Raw genomic sequence first — 18,909 nt, forward strand, 5'->3', positions numbered from 1 at the left:
CAAGAAATTGCTTTGTAACACAGTATGTCACTTTTTAGAATGTGTTAGCCTTTAACATAAGTATTTCCATTAGAAGATAATGCATCAAATAAACCAGTAATCCTTCAATGGTCTGCTAGTAACAGCCCTTGCTGACCTAACATGAACTTCTGAGGATACTCTTACTTCTCTCTGTTAATGATAGAGCAGTAATTCACTCCTGTGGGATTTTTTTTCTTCATAAACATGTTGTCTTGTGTTTCTGGTACATGTCTATGTGCAAATCTATGCCGCTTCTGTGGGCATGATGAATCTAGCAGCAGTGCTGTAAGGTTACATTCCTGTCAGGCAGTCACTAAATGAGGTTACAGCACCAGACATCTTAAGTTGAACATGGACTTCCTGGAGCATAGTTTAAAACTCATACCCAGTTACTGGAAAGTATTTTTTTTAAGGAGTCAGAGCCAGAAAAATGGTTGTGCGTAGCCATGTGAAATGAGATCAGCTATGAAGATGGATGAGATGTACATGATCATTCATATGTTCATATGCTGCTGATTGTGTTAGTAAGGAGAGCGCTGCACAAATCTTTCTACTTGGTGTGTTGCAAAGGCAAGTGATCATGGTTCAGCCTAAAGTGCCAGAGCCTTTTCCCTAAAACACTATGGAGTTCGATGAAAATACATTGAAAAGAGTTAACATGTTGCTTCTTGACTATATAATCCCACTTGAGGTTATAGGACAGAATGTTTGTTCTGCTTTTATGAACGGTGGCCACATGTGCCAACAGAAGTGCTTTTAATTCCACAACATGGCAAATACCACATTGATTTCCTACCAGTCCCTCTTGTTTGAGCTAGTAGTGCATGTTAAATAGTGACATGAATATTCTGTATTGTTTTTTTCAGAGTGCATATTCTTCTAGACTATTCTGATTTATTCTTGGGGTATAAAAACACACCTTACCCCAGTCTTCAACATAGGAAATCAACTCTTATGATAATATATGCTTTCTTCATTACAAATCATCCAGTTTTATATACCAAGTCCAGAGGCAGTTTTATGTGCTAATGTCACCAATATCTTACCCATGTCCAGTTTGTGGTAAGCATGCTGGCCGAACCAAATTGTATGGATTTCGGTTAAATCTCCCTGCTTCCCTTGAACTTTGACCAGAAAAAGTTTTAGGCTTCTGAACTTGTCCTTTCTTTTGTGTCTCATTAGGTAGCAAAATTGTGGATTTCAAATTTAGTTGAAAGGGTAAGGTAAATAGCTGGACGATCCAGCTTCTTCCAAGTGGCTGTTACTTGTAAGAAATGCTACAGCTGCAGTGTTCAAAGTAAATTGTGGCCCTACCCAGAAACACAGATTAGACTCTTCATTTGCTGTTTTGTAAGCTGTTTGGAACGGGTTTTCCCAGCAGCACAGGTATTTGCAGTTAGATATCTGACTCCCACTGAAATCCAATAAGAATATTTGGAATCTATAGGTTGCCCATTTATTTTCCCCAGTCAAGCTAGGTGCTCTCATTTTATTTAAAAGCAGATAGTGTTTTCAAGATGCCAAGTGCCATGAGGGAGGGGGTGTACTTGAGCCTATACTTGCTAATGGCTGAATCCATAAAGTTCTTTTCACAGATTCTGATTTTAAGTGTTCTCCACAAAAATGCATTGCCCATCAAAACCCAACAGCTGAAGCTCTCTGGGCAGTTCACAACAGCATATATATTACACTATTAAAACATATTAAACTATCATAAAAGTTAACAATACAAAATTTTAAACAAAAAAGTTGAGAAAAATGTTTTAAGCTCTGTGTAACAACTAGCAATAATAAATTAAGTGACTTGCAATAGATGACACCTCTGGCACTGAAAAGATGGTAAAGGTGGTGCCAGGCAGTCTCAGTGGGGAGTTTGTTCCATAACTGAAGGGGGGCACCAACGAAAAGGCCCTTCTCCTTGTTGCTACCATCCAAGCCTCCCTCAGAGGTGGCAATCAAAGGAAGCTCCCAGAACTTGATTGTAGTGTCCAGGTAGATGAAGGCTAGAAGAAGTGTTCTGTCAGATTTGTGTCCCCAAGCAATGTAGGCCTTTATAAGTCAAAACCAGCACCTTGAATTGTTTTTGGGAGCATTTAGGCATCCAGTGCACGTGTGACAGAATTGGTGTTAAGTGATCAGACTGTCTGATCCCTGTTATTAATCTAGCTGCCACATTTTGCACAAGCTACAACTTCCAAACACTCTTCAAGGGCAGCCTCACATAGAGTGCATTGCAGTAATCTAATGTAGAGATTACCAGAGCATAGATCACTGATAACAGGCTAACTCTGTCCAGATAGGAGTATAACTGAGCAACTAGCCAGCTATGGTAGAAGGCACTCTGAGCCACTGAAGTCACCTGAGCCTCAAGTGACAAAGATGGCACAAGGAGCAACCCCAAAGTACAAACCTGCTCCCTCAAGGAAAGTGCAACCTTATCTAGACCAGATTGGATTCCCTCCATTCAGTCAGAAGAACCATCCACAAGATTGTCTCCATCTCGCCTGGATTGAGCCTCATTTTGTAGCCCTCATCCACTCTATCTTGTGGTCAGGCACTGGTTCAGCACATCCACAGCCTCACCTGCTGAAGATAAAAAGGAAGAGCTAGAGGTGCATGTCATCAGCATGTTGATGACAACATACTCCAAAACTCTGAATGACCTCACTCAGTGGTTTCATGTAGATAAGACTGAGCACTGAGGAACCCCACACTGGAGAATCTCAAGCACCACCCTCTGGAGCCTACCATCCAAGTGCAAGCAAAACCACTGCAACACAGTGCCTCTCGCATCCAACTCAGTTGCCCCAGAAAGATGCCATGGTTCATGAGGGGTCCAGCAGAATCAATAGGATCACACTCTCCCTATTTCTCTCCCAGCATGGGTGGTCATACAGGGTGATCAGAGCTGTTTCTGTGCCTGAACCATGCCTGAATTACGACTGAAAAGGATCCAGATAATCAGTCACATTCAAGAGTGCGTGGAGCTGATTGGTCACCACCCACTTAAGAACAGTGCCCAAGAAAGAGATGTTTGTCTCCAGCCTAAAATTGTTGAAGTTTTCTGGGAGGGTTTCCTCAGGAGTGGTCTCACTACTACTTGTTTCAGGTTGCCAGGGAACGCTCCTTGTAAAGAAGCATTTATCACCTTCCTGTCCTAGCAAGCAGTTCCCTCCCCGTTGGTTTTTGTTAACCAAGAGAGGCATGGATCCAGTATGGATATGGTTACACAAAGCACTTGGTCAACATCTATAAGCTCAGCTCCACTGGCTCCCGACTGAAGTCCGGGCCCAATTCAAGGTGTTGGTTATGACCTATAAAGCCCTAAACGGCTTGGGACCTGGATATCTAAAGGAACGCATCCGTATATGCCCTCCCGCCCCTTGAGATCAGCAACGGATGCCCTTCTCTGGGAACCCTCTGTGAATGAAATTAGGAGGGTGAGTACCCAGAGGAGGGCTTTCTCTGCGGTGGCGCCCCATCTATGGAGTGTGCTCCCCAGAGAGGTCTGCCTGGCGCCATCACTTGTTTTTCGGTGCCAGGGTAAGACCTTTTTATTTAAAACTTATTTTAACTGTTAAATTATTTGTATTAATAGGATTTTAAATTTTTAGCCGAGATGCACCGGGGGGTTTTGAATAATTTTTTTATTGTTATATTGTTATTAATTTATGTATTTTGTTTCTGTTGTGAGCCGCCCCGAGGCTTAGTTGCGATGGGGGCGGCATAAAAATGTTTTAAACAAGTAAGTAAGCAAGCAAGCAAGCAAGCAAGCTGTGTTAGGTGGAACTCATCCAAAACAACCGGATCAGACTTTGCTCTGGGTATCTCACCTGGTTCCTCTGATGTATATGTGATACAAGTTGGGGATGGTTTTACAAGCTTTAATTTCAAATTCATACTTTTGCTACAGTCTACTTTTTCTTAGACTAACCAAGAGTAGCTTTGTGTAAGAGACTAGAGTAGGAACTATAGGCTAGCTTTCTTAAGCCTAGTGCCCTCTGGACATTTTGAACTTGAACTCCTAGCATTCTTGACCACTGACCAGATGGGCTGGGAGCTGATGAGACTTGTCCAAAACATCTGGAGTGTCCCTAATTAGGGAAGACTGGCATACACAGTCTTACTTGGTGATTGATGTTTCAATAGGACTGTATGAGTTGGTTATACCTGAGTGTACACAACACACAAAACACTAACACATAGATTGATTTGTTTAGCAAACAAAATGATAAGTGACACTGACATTGATATCACCTCTCTAGACAGATTCATGGTATTTATCCTATATCGGTATAGCAAAATATAAATAGCCATTTGATTTATCTAAACTTTAGCTACTTTCCAGAGATGCTATATATGGGTAAGTTTATTTGGGGGCTGCACACAACTGTTCTTCTCCTTAGCAGATTGAACTGTGTGTCAACTTGTAGAATTCCTTTGCAAAGGAAAGCCACATGATTGACTTATGTGGATGTGTTTTAAAAACACTTACGTTTTGGCAGGACTTTGAACTCTCAGACACAGAAAAATAGATGAACATCATCTTTTATGTGTTGATTTTAAATACTATCTCTACTTGAGACTTTTATTGTATTCTTTGTTGTGGGGATGAGAACTCTTGTTGAAAGGCAGATTTCATTTAAAAGATGATTACATTTCATAGATCAAACTCATCAGGGCAACTTCCAAATCCAGTGAAATTGTATTATTGCATCTATGATCGTGAAGCTTTCCTCCTAGAGCTGAGTAACCTTTTTTTCCTTTTGAAAAACAGAAGCTGGCAGGCTGACAGACAGGCAACTCACAGGACGGACTTTCTGGCTACTGACCATTTAGCTGGTAAGTTTATAGATTTGTCAGTGAAAAGGGTTATATGTTAGACTTCTGGCCTATGGGATTTTTCAACATTTGTTCCCATCATTCATGAACTTTCTAAATGTATACAATAATCGCCCAATCACCTGTAATACACAATGGTTTTTAAGGGACATGCGTAGTGCGCCTTTGTATCCTGGTTATTTTCACTGTATTACAGGTTGTATTTAAGCTACAAATTGTTCCTTTTCAGAACTGGATAAACTTTGTAGATATGAAATGCTGACCTGTTTGCATGACATGACCACCCATCATGGATAACTAGCCACAGTGGATTGTTGTGTTATTTAAACCCAAGTACTTTCATTTTATTTTCATTTTTATACTGCCTAATAGCCATTGCTTTCTTGGATGTTCAGCAAAGTTAAAATTAAAAGTTTAAAAAATGACATGAACACAGACATTAATTTTCAAGTACAAAACCGTAATAGCAATTGCTACTGCTATTCTTCAGCACAGAAGCATAGCAGCGGCACAGAATAAAATGGAATTGATGTTAAAAGGAATAAAAGAATAAAGTGGAATGAAAGTTAAAACTGTGGACTGTTAAAATGCTGGGAAAATAAAAAGGTCTTCACCTGGCGTTGAAAACAATACAATGTAGCTGCCAGGTGCACTTCTTTGGAGGGTTCATTTCAAAACTGGAGTGCCACAGCTGAAAAGGCCTTCCACCCTAGTAGCTACTCATTCATTTCCCTTAGAAGAGCTGCTGGATAAGTACCCCCAAAAATGACCTCAGGGTATGGGTAGGTACATATGGGAGAAGGCAGTCTTTCAGATACTGGTCCCATCCTGTTTAGGGCTTTGAATGTTAGTACTAGCACTTTGAATTGGGCCTGGGTTTCAGTCAGCAACAGGTGCAGCTGGAAGAGGACTCGCACAATGTGTTCTTTTGAGCCAGTCCCCATTAACAATCTAGCTGGCCTGTTTTAGCCTCCCTTCTTCTCCTTCTCTGAAAATAAAAAGCAGACTTAATCTCTGACTGTGCATATTGCTATTCATTTCAGTGTTCTACATTATTGAGAACATGTGAACTTGAGAAAAGCCATGCTAGGCTAGACCATGCTGGATTGATACTATCTTTCCATGTGCTTCACCCCACACATGCAGATCAAGTGACTTAAGAGTATCCTCACCTCCTTTCTCATGACAGCATTGTGAACTTTCGCTTTGAAAGGTGGTGTTAGAATGAGGCCAGCAGCATGCACTTCTTCCTGTCTTGGCTCATCCGTGACAGATGTGAGCACATCTTTGCAGGATGGTTTGCTTCTGACAGCTATCAGAAATAGAACTTTAAAAATGGGTATACAGATTGCATTTTAAAAAACAATTTCAAATCTTTTAGGTCAATGTTTAGAGTTGGCACCTTTTGTTCATTATCATTATTTACATTGCATTTATATCCCACCTTTTCCCCTCTTTTGAGAAACTCAAGGTGGCTTTATTTTATCCTTGCAACAACCCCGTGGGGTAGGTTGGGCTGAGAGTGAGTGACTGCCTCAGTTAGCTTTCATGGTCAAATGAAAACTAGAATCCAGATCTCCCTTGTCCCCAGTCCAGCACCCTAACCACCACAACAGATTGGTGCTCCTCACACACACTTTGACAATAGGTACCCCACAGGGCATTGCCTGGATGAGGCATCCCATTTCTCAACCTCCACAAGTGCATATGACTGACTATCCTTGCAACAACCCCGTGGGGTAGGTTGGGCTGAGAGTGAGTGACTGCCTCAGTTAGCTTTCATGGTCAAATGAAAACTAGAATCCAGATCTCCCTTGTCCCCAGTCCAGCACCCTAACCACCACAACAGATTGGTGCTCCTCACACACACTTTGACAATAGGTACCCCACAGGGCATTGCCTGGATGAGGCATCCCATTTCTCAACCTCCACAAGTGCATATGACTAACTATTAGAGAATTTAATTTTACCCAAAAAGTAGATACATTTGGGGTACAGTTTTGTTCTGTTTTTAAATGTGGTGGTCAACCACTGAAAGCTCATCCAGAATGCTGCTTGGATACTTCGGGGGGAGGGGGGTTGTCTGTTATTGGCTGCCAAAATAGAGATAGTTTTTACAATCTCACCAGTCTTCCCCCAAAAAGTAAGGAGTAGAGGGAGGAAAGCTGTAGTGAACTGAAAAGGGAGAAGAGAAATCAAGGCGGGATCTGCTGGCAAGTTGCCTAACTAGAGGGTTAGGGAGTAAGGACAGGGAGAATACTTCATAGTAAGCCCAATCATTTAGCGGGTGCATCATGGAATGTTTGTACAATGAGGCACTCACTGTGGTATATTAGCAGTGTCAGTGAAGATGATGCCTTAACCTGCTCATTATAGCAAAAAACAAACAAACAAGCAAACAACCTTTCCTGGCTATTTGGGTTTCTATTAGATGGAGATTCCATTGCTGCACTGAATACAGAAACCAGGGACTAGAGTTTCAGACTTGTGTGTGTTTTAAAACTAGGATTTTGATATATATTGTACTGAGAGTAACTGGGAATATAGTCCATATAGTTGACTAGGTTGAAAGTGGATTCTAGCTTTTCTTTAATCATGATTTATTTCTCCACTGCTTAATTTGAGCTTATAGCTTGAATGGTCCAGTCACCTCTTAAAAAAACAATGTTGTATAATATTTTTAAGTACAAGAAAACATGATAAAATAAGGGGGGAGATTCGATGTAGATTCTTAACATACCTAGACTAGCTTAGAAAGACAATTAAAAGGAACATAATTTAAGTATATAATAGCACAGAGAAATTGAAAAGGGATTTATAAGCACTTTCTCATAATTACCCGGCTGACTAATTCTTATAATTAAAATTAGGCCTTTCATGTAGAATACAGTCAACATGTTTCATGGGATATTTGACGGTTGTAATTGGATTAAGTATTGCTGGAGATTTTTATGGAATATTAAACCTAATTGCCAAGATGGTGTCTATATCTCAAGGTGTATCTTACTACTACTTCATGGTCTCTGTGCATCACACATTCAGGCTTTGCACCTGCACAGGACCTGTTGTTAGGAAAATTTTTCTAATTTAGCTCATTTGGGCAAGAGCCCCACCTCCTCTCCCCTTGGTATATATATTCTTCCTGTATCAGAAATAGGTACTGGATGAGTTGTTTTCAAGATACTGTGCAACTGTATTTATTCTGATATATCTGGAATTGGCTGTTATGAGGCTGGACAAAGAATAAGAAGGATCACTTGTAATATTGTTCCTGGAATATCTATTAATGAAAAATATTGTTTCACATGCAGCATTGCTCATGGAACAGAACACTCAGGGAAGAAGTTACAACTTTGCCATAGGGTAGTACCTGAGTCTATAAGAAATGGTTAAAGACCTTAACAACTAGTAAATGGCAAAGGATGGTTTTCCATACAGCTCTCACATGTAGGATATAGTTGTACATAGCAAAAGGTTCATTACCACATTTCTTTGCACAAACTTTATATAAGTAGGATCTTCTGTGATAGATCTCTGTATACTTGGGGTTTTGTCCTTTGAGGAGCACGAAGCATATGAGACCAAGTTTCATTCCCATGTTACATGTAAAAGCTATGAACTGAGGCTGTATGTGAAATAGGCTAGAGTTATGAATGTAATAGCACAGTGTTAATAATAGTAGATGTCCCAAACACACTGATTTTAGCAAACAGTTTTTATGGATGTTAACACCATTCCCTTTATAATTCATAAGAGCATTATCTGTCATATATAGAGAAACTGGTATAAATGCTGTTGTAGCTGTCTCTTCAAACCTTTAAGGCTGTTGAAAGGGAGTGATGATACCACTTCATTGTTACTCCTACATGGAAAATACATTCCACCATGCTGTTACAGCTTCCTCAGCCTTTAGGATTTCTAGAGGCAATATGATGCAGCAGTGATAGCAATGCATAGATCTCTTGGTGGCTTGGATGGAAAGGATATTGTGGCACAACTTGAAGTCTTAGGAAAGATTGTTGTAACCAGTGGGAAGTGATAAACATGTTCAACTATGGGCACTTGCCACATACGCCCTGCAAATGACCAGCTGTGCCTCTGCTACTTCAGTCTACCTTTCTCAATTTTTAAATATGCCATACTAGTGACTACCATAACAATCTCTCCTATAACCAGTGGCATACCCGGATTGTGTGTGGGTGGGAAATCGACCATGAGCTCCGTGGCAGTTTTGACCCAGGAAAGTTTTGCTGAACATCGCAGTGGCCTTGCTCAGCAGCAAGTGAAAGGTAAGACAGTAATATATGTTTACTTTAAAATTCCACAAGATAACTGCTGCACAGAAGTGGTGTCTTCTGTTGCTACTTAATTGCTTTGTGTTTTATGGGAGCAAAATCAAGCCTGTCTTCCTATGGGCTTCATGTTTATAATGGAATAATAAAATACTCATGTGGTGTTTTGTTAACAACAGCATACAGGTGTAAAATTGGTTCAGAGTATGTAACTAAATCCATAAATACTCACTGTTACTTTTTTTGCCAAACTGTTCCTTTGCCATGCTATTCATCCTCACTCCTTGTGGCATTTTCATGTTCTCTGGATCAAGGAAGGGCAGTTTGTGGCCCTCTAGATACTTTGACTGAAATAATCCCTCACTTTTGGCTATGCTGGCTAGTGTGAACCGAGTTAGGCCAAAACATCTGAAGGATCACATATTACCCACATCCCTGCTTTAGATTGTATGGGTTAATATTGGGGGTAGTTTAATGGGTAGAAGATTCTCAAAGTAAGGGCTAAATCATCTTTGGGTCCTTATCTCTGTTCTTTCATACTTGTAGCTAGAGATGTGTGAAGAATCCATTTAGGGTTGGGAATCCCATCAGATTATCTGCACGGCTCCCTAGACTGCTTTGCAGTAGCCCTGAGTCTGAGTTCCAAGTGAGCACACCCACCTTTCATGAGATGCTCACCAAGAATTGAGCCCTACATGCTGCACAAGCAGCATCAACTTTCCAACATCAGGTGCAGCCTCCATAGAAGGCTAGTTGTGAAGGGCTTGCCAGGAAAGGAAACCTATGCAACTGTTAGCAGCACTCCTCTCCCACACCAAGTGTAGCTGCCATTTAGGCAGCTTGAGCTGATGCCAGAAGTGTCAGTTTGGCAACTGGGAATCTTCCTCTCAGTTTGACTCATTTTGGAGGATTGGACCTAGCACAAGAAGATGTCCAGGATTGCCTAGAGGGATAGATTCTTGCAGGGTTTGTTCCAGCCCTAGTTCTATTGCATTACCATTTGCAGCTACCCACATGATTAAGCATTTGTTGTTCTTCTGTGACCTTCAAAGTGCTGCGTTGAGCAAGGTACAGTGTATGAGCAGAAACCCTGATTACTCACTTTTTTATACTTCATAATTCTTTCATACAGTTCAAGTCAACTCTTATCAAGAGACTATAAAAACAATAAAATATTCTGTTACTTCAGAATAGCACAGGTTACAGGCAGATGTAGACTGAACAATAAATGGAGTTTAATAAATGTTATAAAGTCAGGCAGTGGCTTATCAATAGAGTTCCATAGTTTCAAGCAGAGATTGGATGAAACTATGTGAAGATACCATAAACAAGTTGTATAATCAGCCAAGGACTCGGATCTTTGGTGCAGCATAATGGGATCAGTGAGTAAGTAAAAGTAGAGGCATTCCTGAATAACCTTCCATCCTAGTAAAATATTAGCAAAACAAGCAAGGGAAAATCAATTAGTCTGCTGCACAACAGCTAGTGTCAGTAAATAGCTTGGAGTTAATTCTCAGGAGAGCCATTCTGACATTAGAGATAATTGAATAGATCATCTCTTTGTTCTTTATGATAAATCTGTCTGCTACAGTGCTGTTGACTATAATGAGAAAAAGGTTTGATGTGCAAGGGTAATAGGTATGTGAGTAGATCTCTTGCAATAGGATAAACTCTGATTTCTTCAAGAGATATGAGATTCCTTATTCTTTGGAACGTAAAACTGACCACTGACAGCTTAGCAAAGAGCACATAGCTTAATTTTGATTCAGTGATTCTAATGATACGTGATTCGAATTTTCTGCTGTAAAATCAGTATATTAAAAATTGGGAAAGGGTATTCTGGTGCTCACTGTCTGTCCATGAACTCCTTCATTGTTTCCTTGCTTGTTCCATTCTAGTTGCAACTTTAAATGCTGAAGAAGAGAATGATCCTCCAACCTACAAGGATGCCTTTCCCCCTCTTCCTGAGAAAGCAGCATGTTTGGAGACAGCCCAGGAACCTGCTGGTGCCTGGAGCAAAATCCGACCAATCAAAGCTTCTGTTATTACCCAAGTCAGTATGAAGAGAACCCCTAATGTGTTTTTACACCCTCTGTATGGGACAAAGATCAGGCACTTAAAATGAAACCCTTTGGTGTAAGCTTTGAGGACTGGTGTATTGCAGTAATCCTGCCATCATGGTATAACAGAGAAGAAAGCAGGAAGTCTGATTGGCCAGGCCTAAAGTTTTTGCTTGGAAGAAGGAAACATTTGCCTGACACTGCAGTTTAGGAGAATTCAGTGGGTGTAGAGTAAGACATTCCTATTTAATGGCTAGCCCCATTTAGTTACTGGCATTGTAGCCTTGAACTGAGATGCTACAGAGGAACACCTCGGCTAAAGTAGAGAGGTGTGCAGAATCCTTGACCTGTGAAGGTCACTTTAATTTGAAAGGGTGTATCTTTTTTTGTAGTGTTCTCATTCACACCATTAATAAATATTGTGTCTAGGTTTTTATCAGTTGTGTGTCTGACTGTACAGTGTTATGGGTGGGTTCAGTGGGGCTTACTTCCAAGTAAATGGATGTAGGATTGCAGCTTAAGTGGCTCCATTTTAGTTGGTCTGGTCTTGTCTGTATAAGTAAAAAAGGTTTAAGTTTTACGTTCTTCTAAGTTGAACAAAACATTGTTTGAGCAGGTATTCCATGTGCCGCTGGAAGAGAGGAAGTACAAAGACATGAACCAATTTGGAGAGGGGGAGCAGGCCAAAATCTGCTTAGACATCATGCAGAAGACAGGGGCTCACCTGGAACTGTCTCTTGCAAAGGATCAGGGACTCTCAATTATGGTCTCTGGCAAGCTAGAAGCAGTGATGAAGGCTCGGAAGGAGATTGTAGCTCGGCTTCAGACACAGGTGAGTGTGTGTCCTTTCTTCTCCTTGTATGACCTTAAGGTTTGCATCCTCATAAAGTCTAAGAAAGTTTTTACTGGAGTATCTTTCTTTCTTTCTTTCATCCATCCATTATATGCTATACCTTCATCGAAAAGAGTATTTCAGGGTAGTATATTCAAAATTTGGATAACCATTACAGTAATAAAGGTATAGAACCTAACATAAATACAGTAAAAATAAGAGGGATAGAAATTATTTCATCCAGTTAAAATAAAATTTAAAATGACTGATAGAATATATCTATTAATCTAGCTCTATAAAAACAACCTGTTTTTTTACTAAAGAGTATAGGTGTGCTTTCTGGGGGTGGGTGTTCTTAGTTGAGGCACCACCACAAGGAAAGCCCTTTGTTTTGTAAATGCTAAATATGCTTTCCTTATTAAAGTTTTGTATGCATGTAGAAGTATGTTTTGGGAAAAAGCACAGCTTGGGAACATTTGTTCCATTAAGATACATTTTCTGGAGCATTTTCAAGAACATTCGTGACAAAGTGCCACACTGATAACCCAACCATTGGATGCAATTTCTGTAGTGAATTCCAGATCCCATTCTTGAGAGTAAAGCACCAACACAGGTCATCGTAGTGAGAATGTCAGAGTTCTGGGGCCTCTCTGTAATTGTGGGAAGGTGTTGCTGAGTGACTTTGATAAGGTTCTTATCTTCTGGGCTTGGTGGCATCTTGATTAATTCCACAAGCTGCTCTGGTAGTGAATACTTTGTCTTTAAGTCCTCTCTCAAGTATATTAGTAACTTTCTCAAAAATAATTTTAATAAGTTTGGAAAAGATGTTAGTAAATAGCTTGAGGCCTTTTCATCATAATTGCAACAAATGCAGTCAGCAGGGCCACTAGTGACTCCCGCTTGTCCAACACAGGCTGTCAAAATCAGCCACAGGTGGAATGAAGGGCAGGAAGAAAAATGCTGTAGGGACAGGTTATGTCATTCCTGAAGCCTCATTCCTAGACTGTCCCTGGAGCATCCCAGGGGGCAGTGCATAAGGTTTCCCGGGGATACTGTAAGAACAAGATTTACATACCAAGAATCACAGATGCCCACCCAAATAATTTTTTTTCCTCTTAGGAGAGTGGGAAGAATCGGGTACAGTGGTTAAGGAACACTTTAGTGGCTAGGGAACACTAAGATCTGTTGTTGCTAGGGTGAGGGATGTGTGATTGCCTGGTACCTGATGCAGCCCTCTGGGCCAAAATGGTTGTGCATCTTTGCTCTAGATCATACAATCAGACTAGTTTGTTCATCAAGTGTTAAGTGTTTTTTTCTGGATTGTTTGACTTCAGTCTGAAGTCTGGAGGATTTTTTCCTTTGTTAATGAAGATTCAGAGCTTCAATAAAAGGTAGGACTTTGCATGTTTGAGTGCTTTTCCCCTGCCCTACAACTCTTCCAAAGAAACTTTTCCCTGAATGTAGAAAAATCGTATGATAGAGAGAGATGTTGGGGTTGAAGCTAATAAAGTTGAGTGGACATGGGAAAATTGGGTAGGGATTTCTGTTAATTTTTAATACACGAGAAGCAATCAAACATACAGTTGCCGTGTCTAACCTGTAGTAGCACAGTTGAAAAAAATCTCTACCTTTTAATTCTCTTGAATATATGGACAAGTCTCCTGCCCCTAACAGTTGCTTATAAGGGCAAACTTGGACACATACAATTTTGTTCACTGCTGCTTCATTATATGGTGGAAGAAGTTGCATCTGTTCATATTTGCCACTCCATCATGGCATTCAAAGCAGAGGAGCACTATCTGCTACTGAACTGGTAAATCTAGCCTTTAACATAATAGAGAAACATGTTGTGTTTTGGAAATGGAACTGGCTTATAGTTTCATCCTCCTCTTGATCTCTGTGTAGGCTTCAGCAACGGTGGGTATTCCCAAGGAGCATCACCGCTTTGTCATTGGCAAAAATGGAGAGAAGCTGCAAGACCTTGAGCTTAAAACTGCCACTAAGATCCAGATCCCCCGTCCAGATGATTCCAGTAACCAGATCAAGATCACCGGCACCAAGGAAGGGATTGAGAAGGCTCGACATGAGATCCTGCTGATCTCTGCTGAGCAGGTAGGGTATATGTTCTCCTTCACTGTTTCTGGGAATAGTTGATTTAACAACCCCTCTTGATGAACAGCCTACACTGAGCAAATACACCATTTTACTCTCCTTGTTAGTTTTTAGACTGTGGTCCTAATAAGTACCATAATCTGAAAATCAAGTTCAATTATCTTCAGTGAGACTTACTCAGTACACTTGCTCAGAGGTATCAGAACACTCGATCCTCAAAATAAAAACTTGTGAAGGACCTAAGTCTGTACACAGTCCACTCTACTTTGCTATGGGGCAACTTTGAAATTCTGAGAATGTGGCTAAATCCATACCCTTTTGAGTAGTTACTTTAAGTTACTCCAGTAAGGAGGTTGTAATTTACTCTATATACATACATGCATGCATTTATGGCCATTTCAGGATAGTTAGGCTGGGACTTCTTCAGACAGTGGAATATAATAGGCAAATGCAAACATTGCCCAAGAAGGGTCCTAGGCCAGTGGTTTTGAACCACCGGTCTGTGGACGAGCATCGGCCCGTGGGAGACTTCCTGCCATTCCCGTGGGGGTGTGGGGGTTACATCCTGCTCACTGCGGACTGGCATGGGGGCTGGTGTGCTCTACCACCTCTTCTTTGGTTGGCATTGCGTTCATGGGAGGTGCACTGGTGCCACCTCCCATGGGCAGGGAGGGAGAAACAGCTCTGTGTGAGTCACCTGACAGCCACACTGCACCAATTTTGGTATTTTGTTCTTTTGTTGGCATTTTTTGTTGTTTGGTTTCTGGTTGTTTTAGAGAATTTTTTTGGTATTGTTTTTGGAAACCAATACAAAGAATACTGTATTATATTTAGGGTGCTGTTTGTTTCTGTCTCAGCAGTCCCCAAGGAGGTTTTCGTGTTTTTGCCAGTTCCCAGCTGTGGAAAGGTCCAAGGCCATATCAAATTCACTGCCATTCCCAAATCATCTAGCTCATGTGAACTGTTAAAACCTAAACACTGCTGCAGTTTCAAGATAACTTGTTTCACATCATTCTGTACACTCCCACCTTCTGCTTTTGTTTTCCTTGTACTCCTGGATGCTCTGTTCTAAATTCCATCCATTTTCAAGACCCTGTTTTCCCATATTTGTCAGCACTTCTCACAACCTTGCTAAATTTAGGCTCATATTTAACAGGCCATGGAAGTCCAGCCCAACCTGGTTCTGGAGTACACCATAGAATGTTGAAAAATAAAGTTTCGGAATCTGAATATGCAAAAGCTGCAGGCATATGAACATCAGTCTCAAAAGCATCATGCTAAGAAATATAGGAATCTCAGTAAAAAAACAAAACAAAACAGGGCTAGCCCTTTGCTAATGGCTTCAAATGTACTTTTATGGTGTTTTAAATAATACTGTGTTAAGTTTTCTGTCAGTATCTATATCTGTATCTTTATGTTTGATTAATTTTCCAGGATAAGCGTGCAGTAGAGAGGCTTGAGGTAGAGAAGGTTTACCATCCTTTCATTGCTGGTCCTTTCAACAAGCTGGTGAGTGAGATCATGCAGGAGACAGGGACACGTATAAACATCCCACCTCCCAGCATTAACAAGACAGAGATAGTCTTCACTGGAGAGAAGGAGCAGCTGGCCCAAGCAGTGGCTCGTGTTAAGAAGATCTATGAGGAGAAGGTACGGTTTGCTATGGTCTCCATGTAGTGCCACATTACACTGGGCAGCCTTTCCAGAACTGCTCTTAGAAATGTCAGGTCCTTTCTCTGCCCTCTCTGTAGATAAGTTTACTGCCTTTTTCTTCTGATTTTTGTTGAGTTTGTTCTAGTTGAATTATCATTTCTGCTGGAACAGGATGTGAATTGGAACAGGGAGAGTGTTCACATTTTTCTAGCACTTATCCTTCTGCAATTTTTGCTGTTGACATTCTCCTTTAGAGCTAGTCTAAATATCCTGACTTCAGAATCATCAGCTTATAAATGCATTTTTGCTTACTGGCAAGGGTAGAATCACAGCTCATTTGATTAAATTAACATATCAAAATTGGACAAAAGAAGTATGAATTCTGGCCATAGCAAAACCAAACCCCACAGTATTTGATACTAAAATGCACGCAGATATCATCTGTCTCACATTTTCTGTCATATCTTAAAAATATAGAAACCCTGTTCAGGTACTACATTCTTTGTCGTGGTCTCTCTGCATCACACATGCGGGTGCTGTGCCTGTTTGCAGGAAGATTCTCTCAGCTGTAACGGTTTTTGGTGGGAACTCTGCTCCCCCACCCCTCATATAAATGGGCAGAGTCCCTGCTCTCTTGCCAGTCTGCTTTTGACCAATGTTCGCTGTGCCTCAGGTTCTCCCTTTGCTTTGATTCACTCACAAAAAACTCAAATAACTTTGGCCTTTGGCATTCACACATGCGGTATCAATGTTTGTGCAGGGGGAAGTTTTGTGCGTATACCTATGCCATAAAACCCCACAGAGTAAACTCCCTCCTTGCAGAAATTTGTGCAATACATGTGAATGGGACATGGGGAGGGTGCTAGATTATATGAGCCACTTTGGGGACAAGGCTTCTTGGCATGGCCCCACTCACGGTCACCTTACTGCTAAATAATAATCCCTGAATATCACTAAAGAAAAGGAGGAGGAGAAAAGGGATGCAGTCTTAACTAAATTACTTAAGTGTTTGTTCAGTATACACCGACCAAACATTTTCTGTGTGTGCCTGTCTGTCCCCCTTGGGCACCTGTTTTGGCCAAGAGATTTTTCCCATGTATGTCTGGTGATTCCTCCACACTCTTTCTTTTCCCCTAATATTTGTGATTGATATACTGTTGATCTTACTGTGTTTTATTGTAAAGCACAAAGAGAAGTGGTATATAAATATTAAAAATATTTTCCCTACAGAAAAAGAAGACTACTACCATTGCTGTGGAGGTGAAAAAGTCCCAGCACAAGTATGTTATCGGCCCCAAGGGGAACTCCCTGCAGGAGATCTTGGAGAAAACTGGAGTTTCGGTCGAGATCCCACCCACTGACAGCAGCTCAGAGACTGTGATACTGCGTGGCGAACCTGAAAAGCTTGGGCAGGCACTGACTGAAGTCTATGCCAAGGTAATCAGGGTGCATCTCAGCTTGGCTTTTGTGGACCCTCTATTTAGGGTGAACATTAAGGTTTTTTTGATCGTTAGAATGGCTAAGTTGCTCAGGGATGATATTCAGAACAAATATAGTGTGTTCAGATGTATACATCCATGAGCACTGCATAAAATATTTATGATAGGTAGCCTAAATCAATAATATGATCGACTTTTTGTGGCATTGTGACTTGCTGGAGGCTTATTTTTCCTGTTTGACAGCTTGCCTGAAATTCTTGTAGTAAGGATTTGGGATTGGGATGGGTGTCAATTCGGTTAATATATATTGTTTCTGAAATCTTATGGCTCTTCTGGTCAACAATCTCTTTTCTAGGCCAACAGTTTCACAGTCTCCTCTGTCTCTGCCCCCTCTTGGCTTCATCGTTTCATCATTGGCAAGAAAGGGCAAAACCTGGCCAAAATCACCCAACAGATGCCAAAGGTAAAACGTTCTGAGATAGATGTTTCACGTTGACATCGGGTTTGAAGAGTTGCTAGAGAACAATGGCTCAAAAATAATGTATGCGTATATACTTCATGTAGCTGTATGTTTTGAAGACAGTAGTCTAAAGGAGCCTCATAGTTGTTTTTTTAATAATCACAAGACACCATCATATGTGAGACCAAATTACAAATAATAGGTCAGTTTAATATAGAACACTTCATGGATTTTTAAGTCTGCTCAAAGTTAGGGTACATTTTTCAAGTGAATTCTACAAACAGGGTGCCACTATAAAGACTGTTTGGTGCTAGGCAGGTAGCTGTCCCTAGTCAGAAGATGCCATTTTCTAGAGCAAAAGCCTCAACAGAGAATTTTAATGATCAATCAGTTGCCTAGATTTCATTAATATACAGCCATGGTTAAGTCATCTTCCTGTCCATGAGACTTTACCTTTTCCATCTTTAGAAAATAACTATATAAATAATATGTTGAAACTTCTCAGTTTGCAAGAGGAAAAACACATATACTTCCCTGACATTACATAACTACTTCAGTAATTATGCTCTTGCTGCACTTTCTGTCTTACAAAAAGGTTCACATAGAATTCACTGAAGGAGAAGATAAAATCACTCTGGAGGGTCCCACTGAGGATGTGAATATGGCTCAAGAACAGATTGAGAGCATGGTCAAAGATCTGGTGAGTTGATAAGCCATGACATTTGATTGTATACAAGTCATCTGACTTCGAACAGGATGTCAAAACTGCAAAATACAGCATAATTCTGTCTTATAAACCATTTCAGAAACCATGTCTTAAATCTTTGCTTCCTAATTAGGGTAAATATGCAGGTTACATTTTGTTGCAAAGCAAAGCCACTGAAGTCAGTGGGATTTACATCTGGTATGTGTGCTTAGGACTGCAATCTCAGAAACAAAAGGAGACTGTTAAGATTTTCAATGGAATGGCCATAAAGAGAACAAAGGACTGTCTTAGAACATGTTCTGGGTAAGGACATGGTGAAACTGCTGGTTGTCCTCAAGCTGTGTGCTTTTTATTCAGGCTTGAGCTAATTAGCCCAGTTGAACATTTGGATGTAATGGTGGTTAGTTATCTATTGTATCATGTCTGATATTGTCCTGTTTTTTAATTTTTTGTTTGTGAGCATACCATTGCTTCTGACTTTGGCTAACTATG

The 18,909-nt window shown here is 40.6% G+C and overlaps 1 protein-coding gene across 4 annotated transcripts in view; it reads left to right on the top strand.

Moving 5' to 3' along the window:
• Positions 1–18,909, top strand: part of LOC123024769 (high density lipoprotein binding protein) — a 70,945-nt gene that overhangs the window by 19,922 nt on the left and 32,114 nt on the right. For all 4 annotated transcript variants that reach the window (XM_044432913.1, XM_044432909.1, XM_044432911.1 and 1 more), the window contains 9 exons: positions 4,799–4,863; positions 9,040–9,152; positions 11,054–11,208; positions 11,832–12,047; positions 13,953–14,159; positions 15,594–15,809; positions 17,043–17,249; positions 17,607–17,714; positions 18,307–18,411. In XM_044432913.1, coding sequence (XP_044288848.1) covers positions 9,077–9,152; positions 11,054–11,208; positions 11,832–12,047; positions 13,953–14,159; positions 15,594–15,809; positions 17,043–17,249; positions 17,607–17,714; positions 18,307–18,411 — 1,290 coding nt within the window. In that variant the 5' untranslated portion in view covers positions 4,799–4,863; positions 9,040–9,076. The remainder of the gene's footprint in view (positions 1–4,798; positions 4,864–9,039; positions 9,153–11,053; positions 11,209–11,831; positions 12,048–13,952; positions 14,160–15,593; positions 15,810–17,042; positions 17,250–17,606; positions 17,715–18,306; positions 18,412–18,909) is intronic.

Source organism: Varanus komodoensis, unplaced genomic scaffold (assembly GCF_004798865.1).
Source record: "Varanus komodoensis strain SLA01 unplaced genomic scaffold, ASM479886v1 scaffold25, whole genome shotgun sequence".
Classification (NCBI taxonomy): domain Eukaryota; kingdom Metazoa; phylum Chordata; class Lepidosauria; order Squamata; family Varanidae; genus Varanus; species Varanus komodoensis.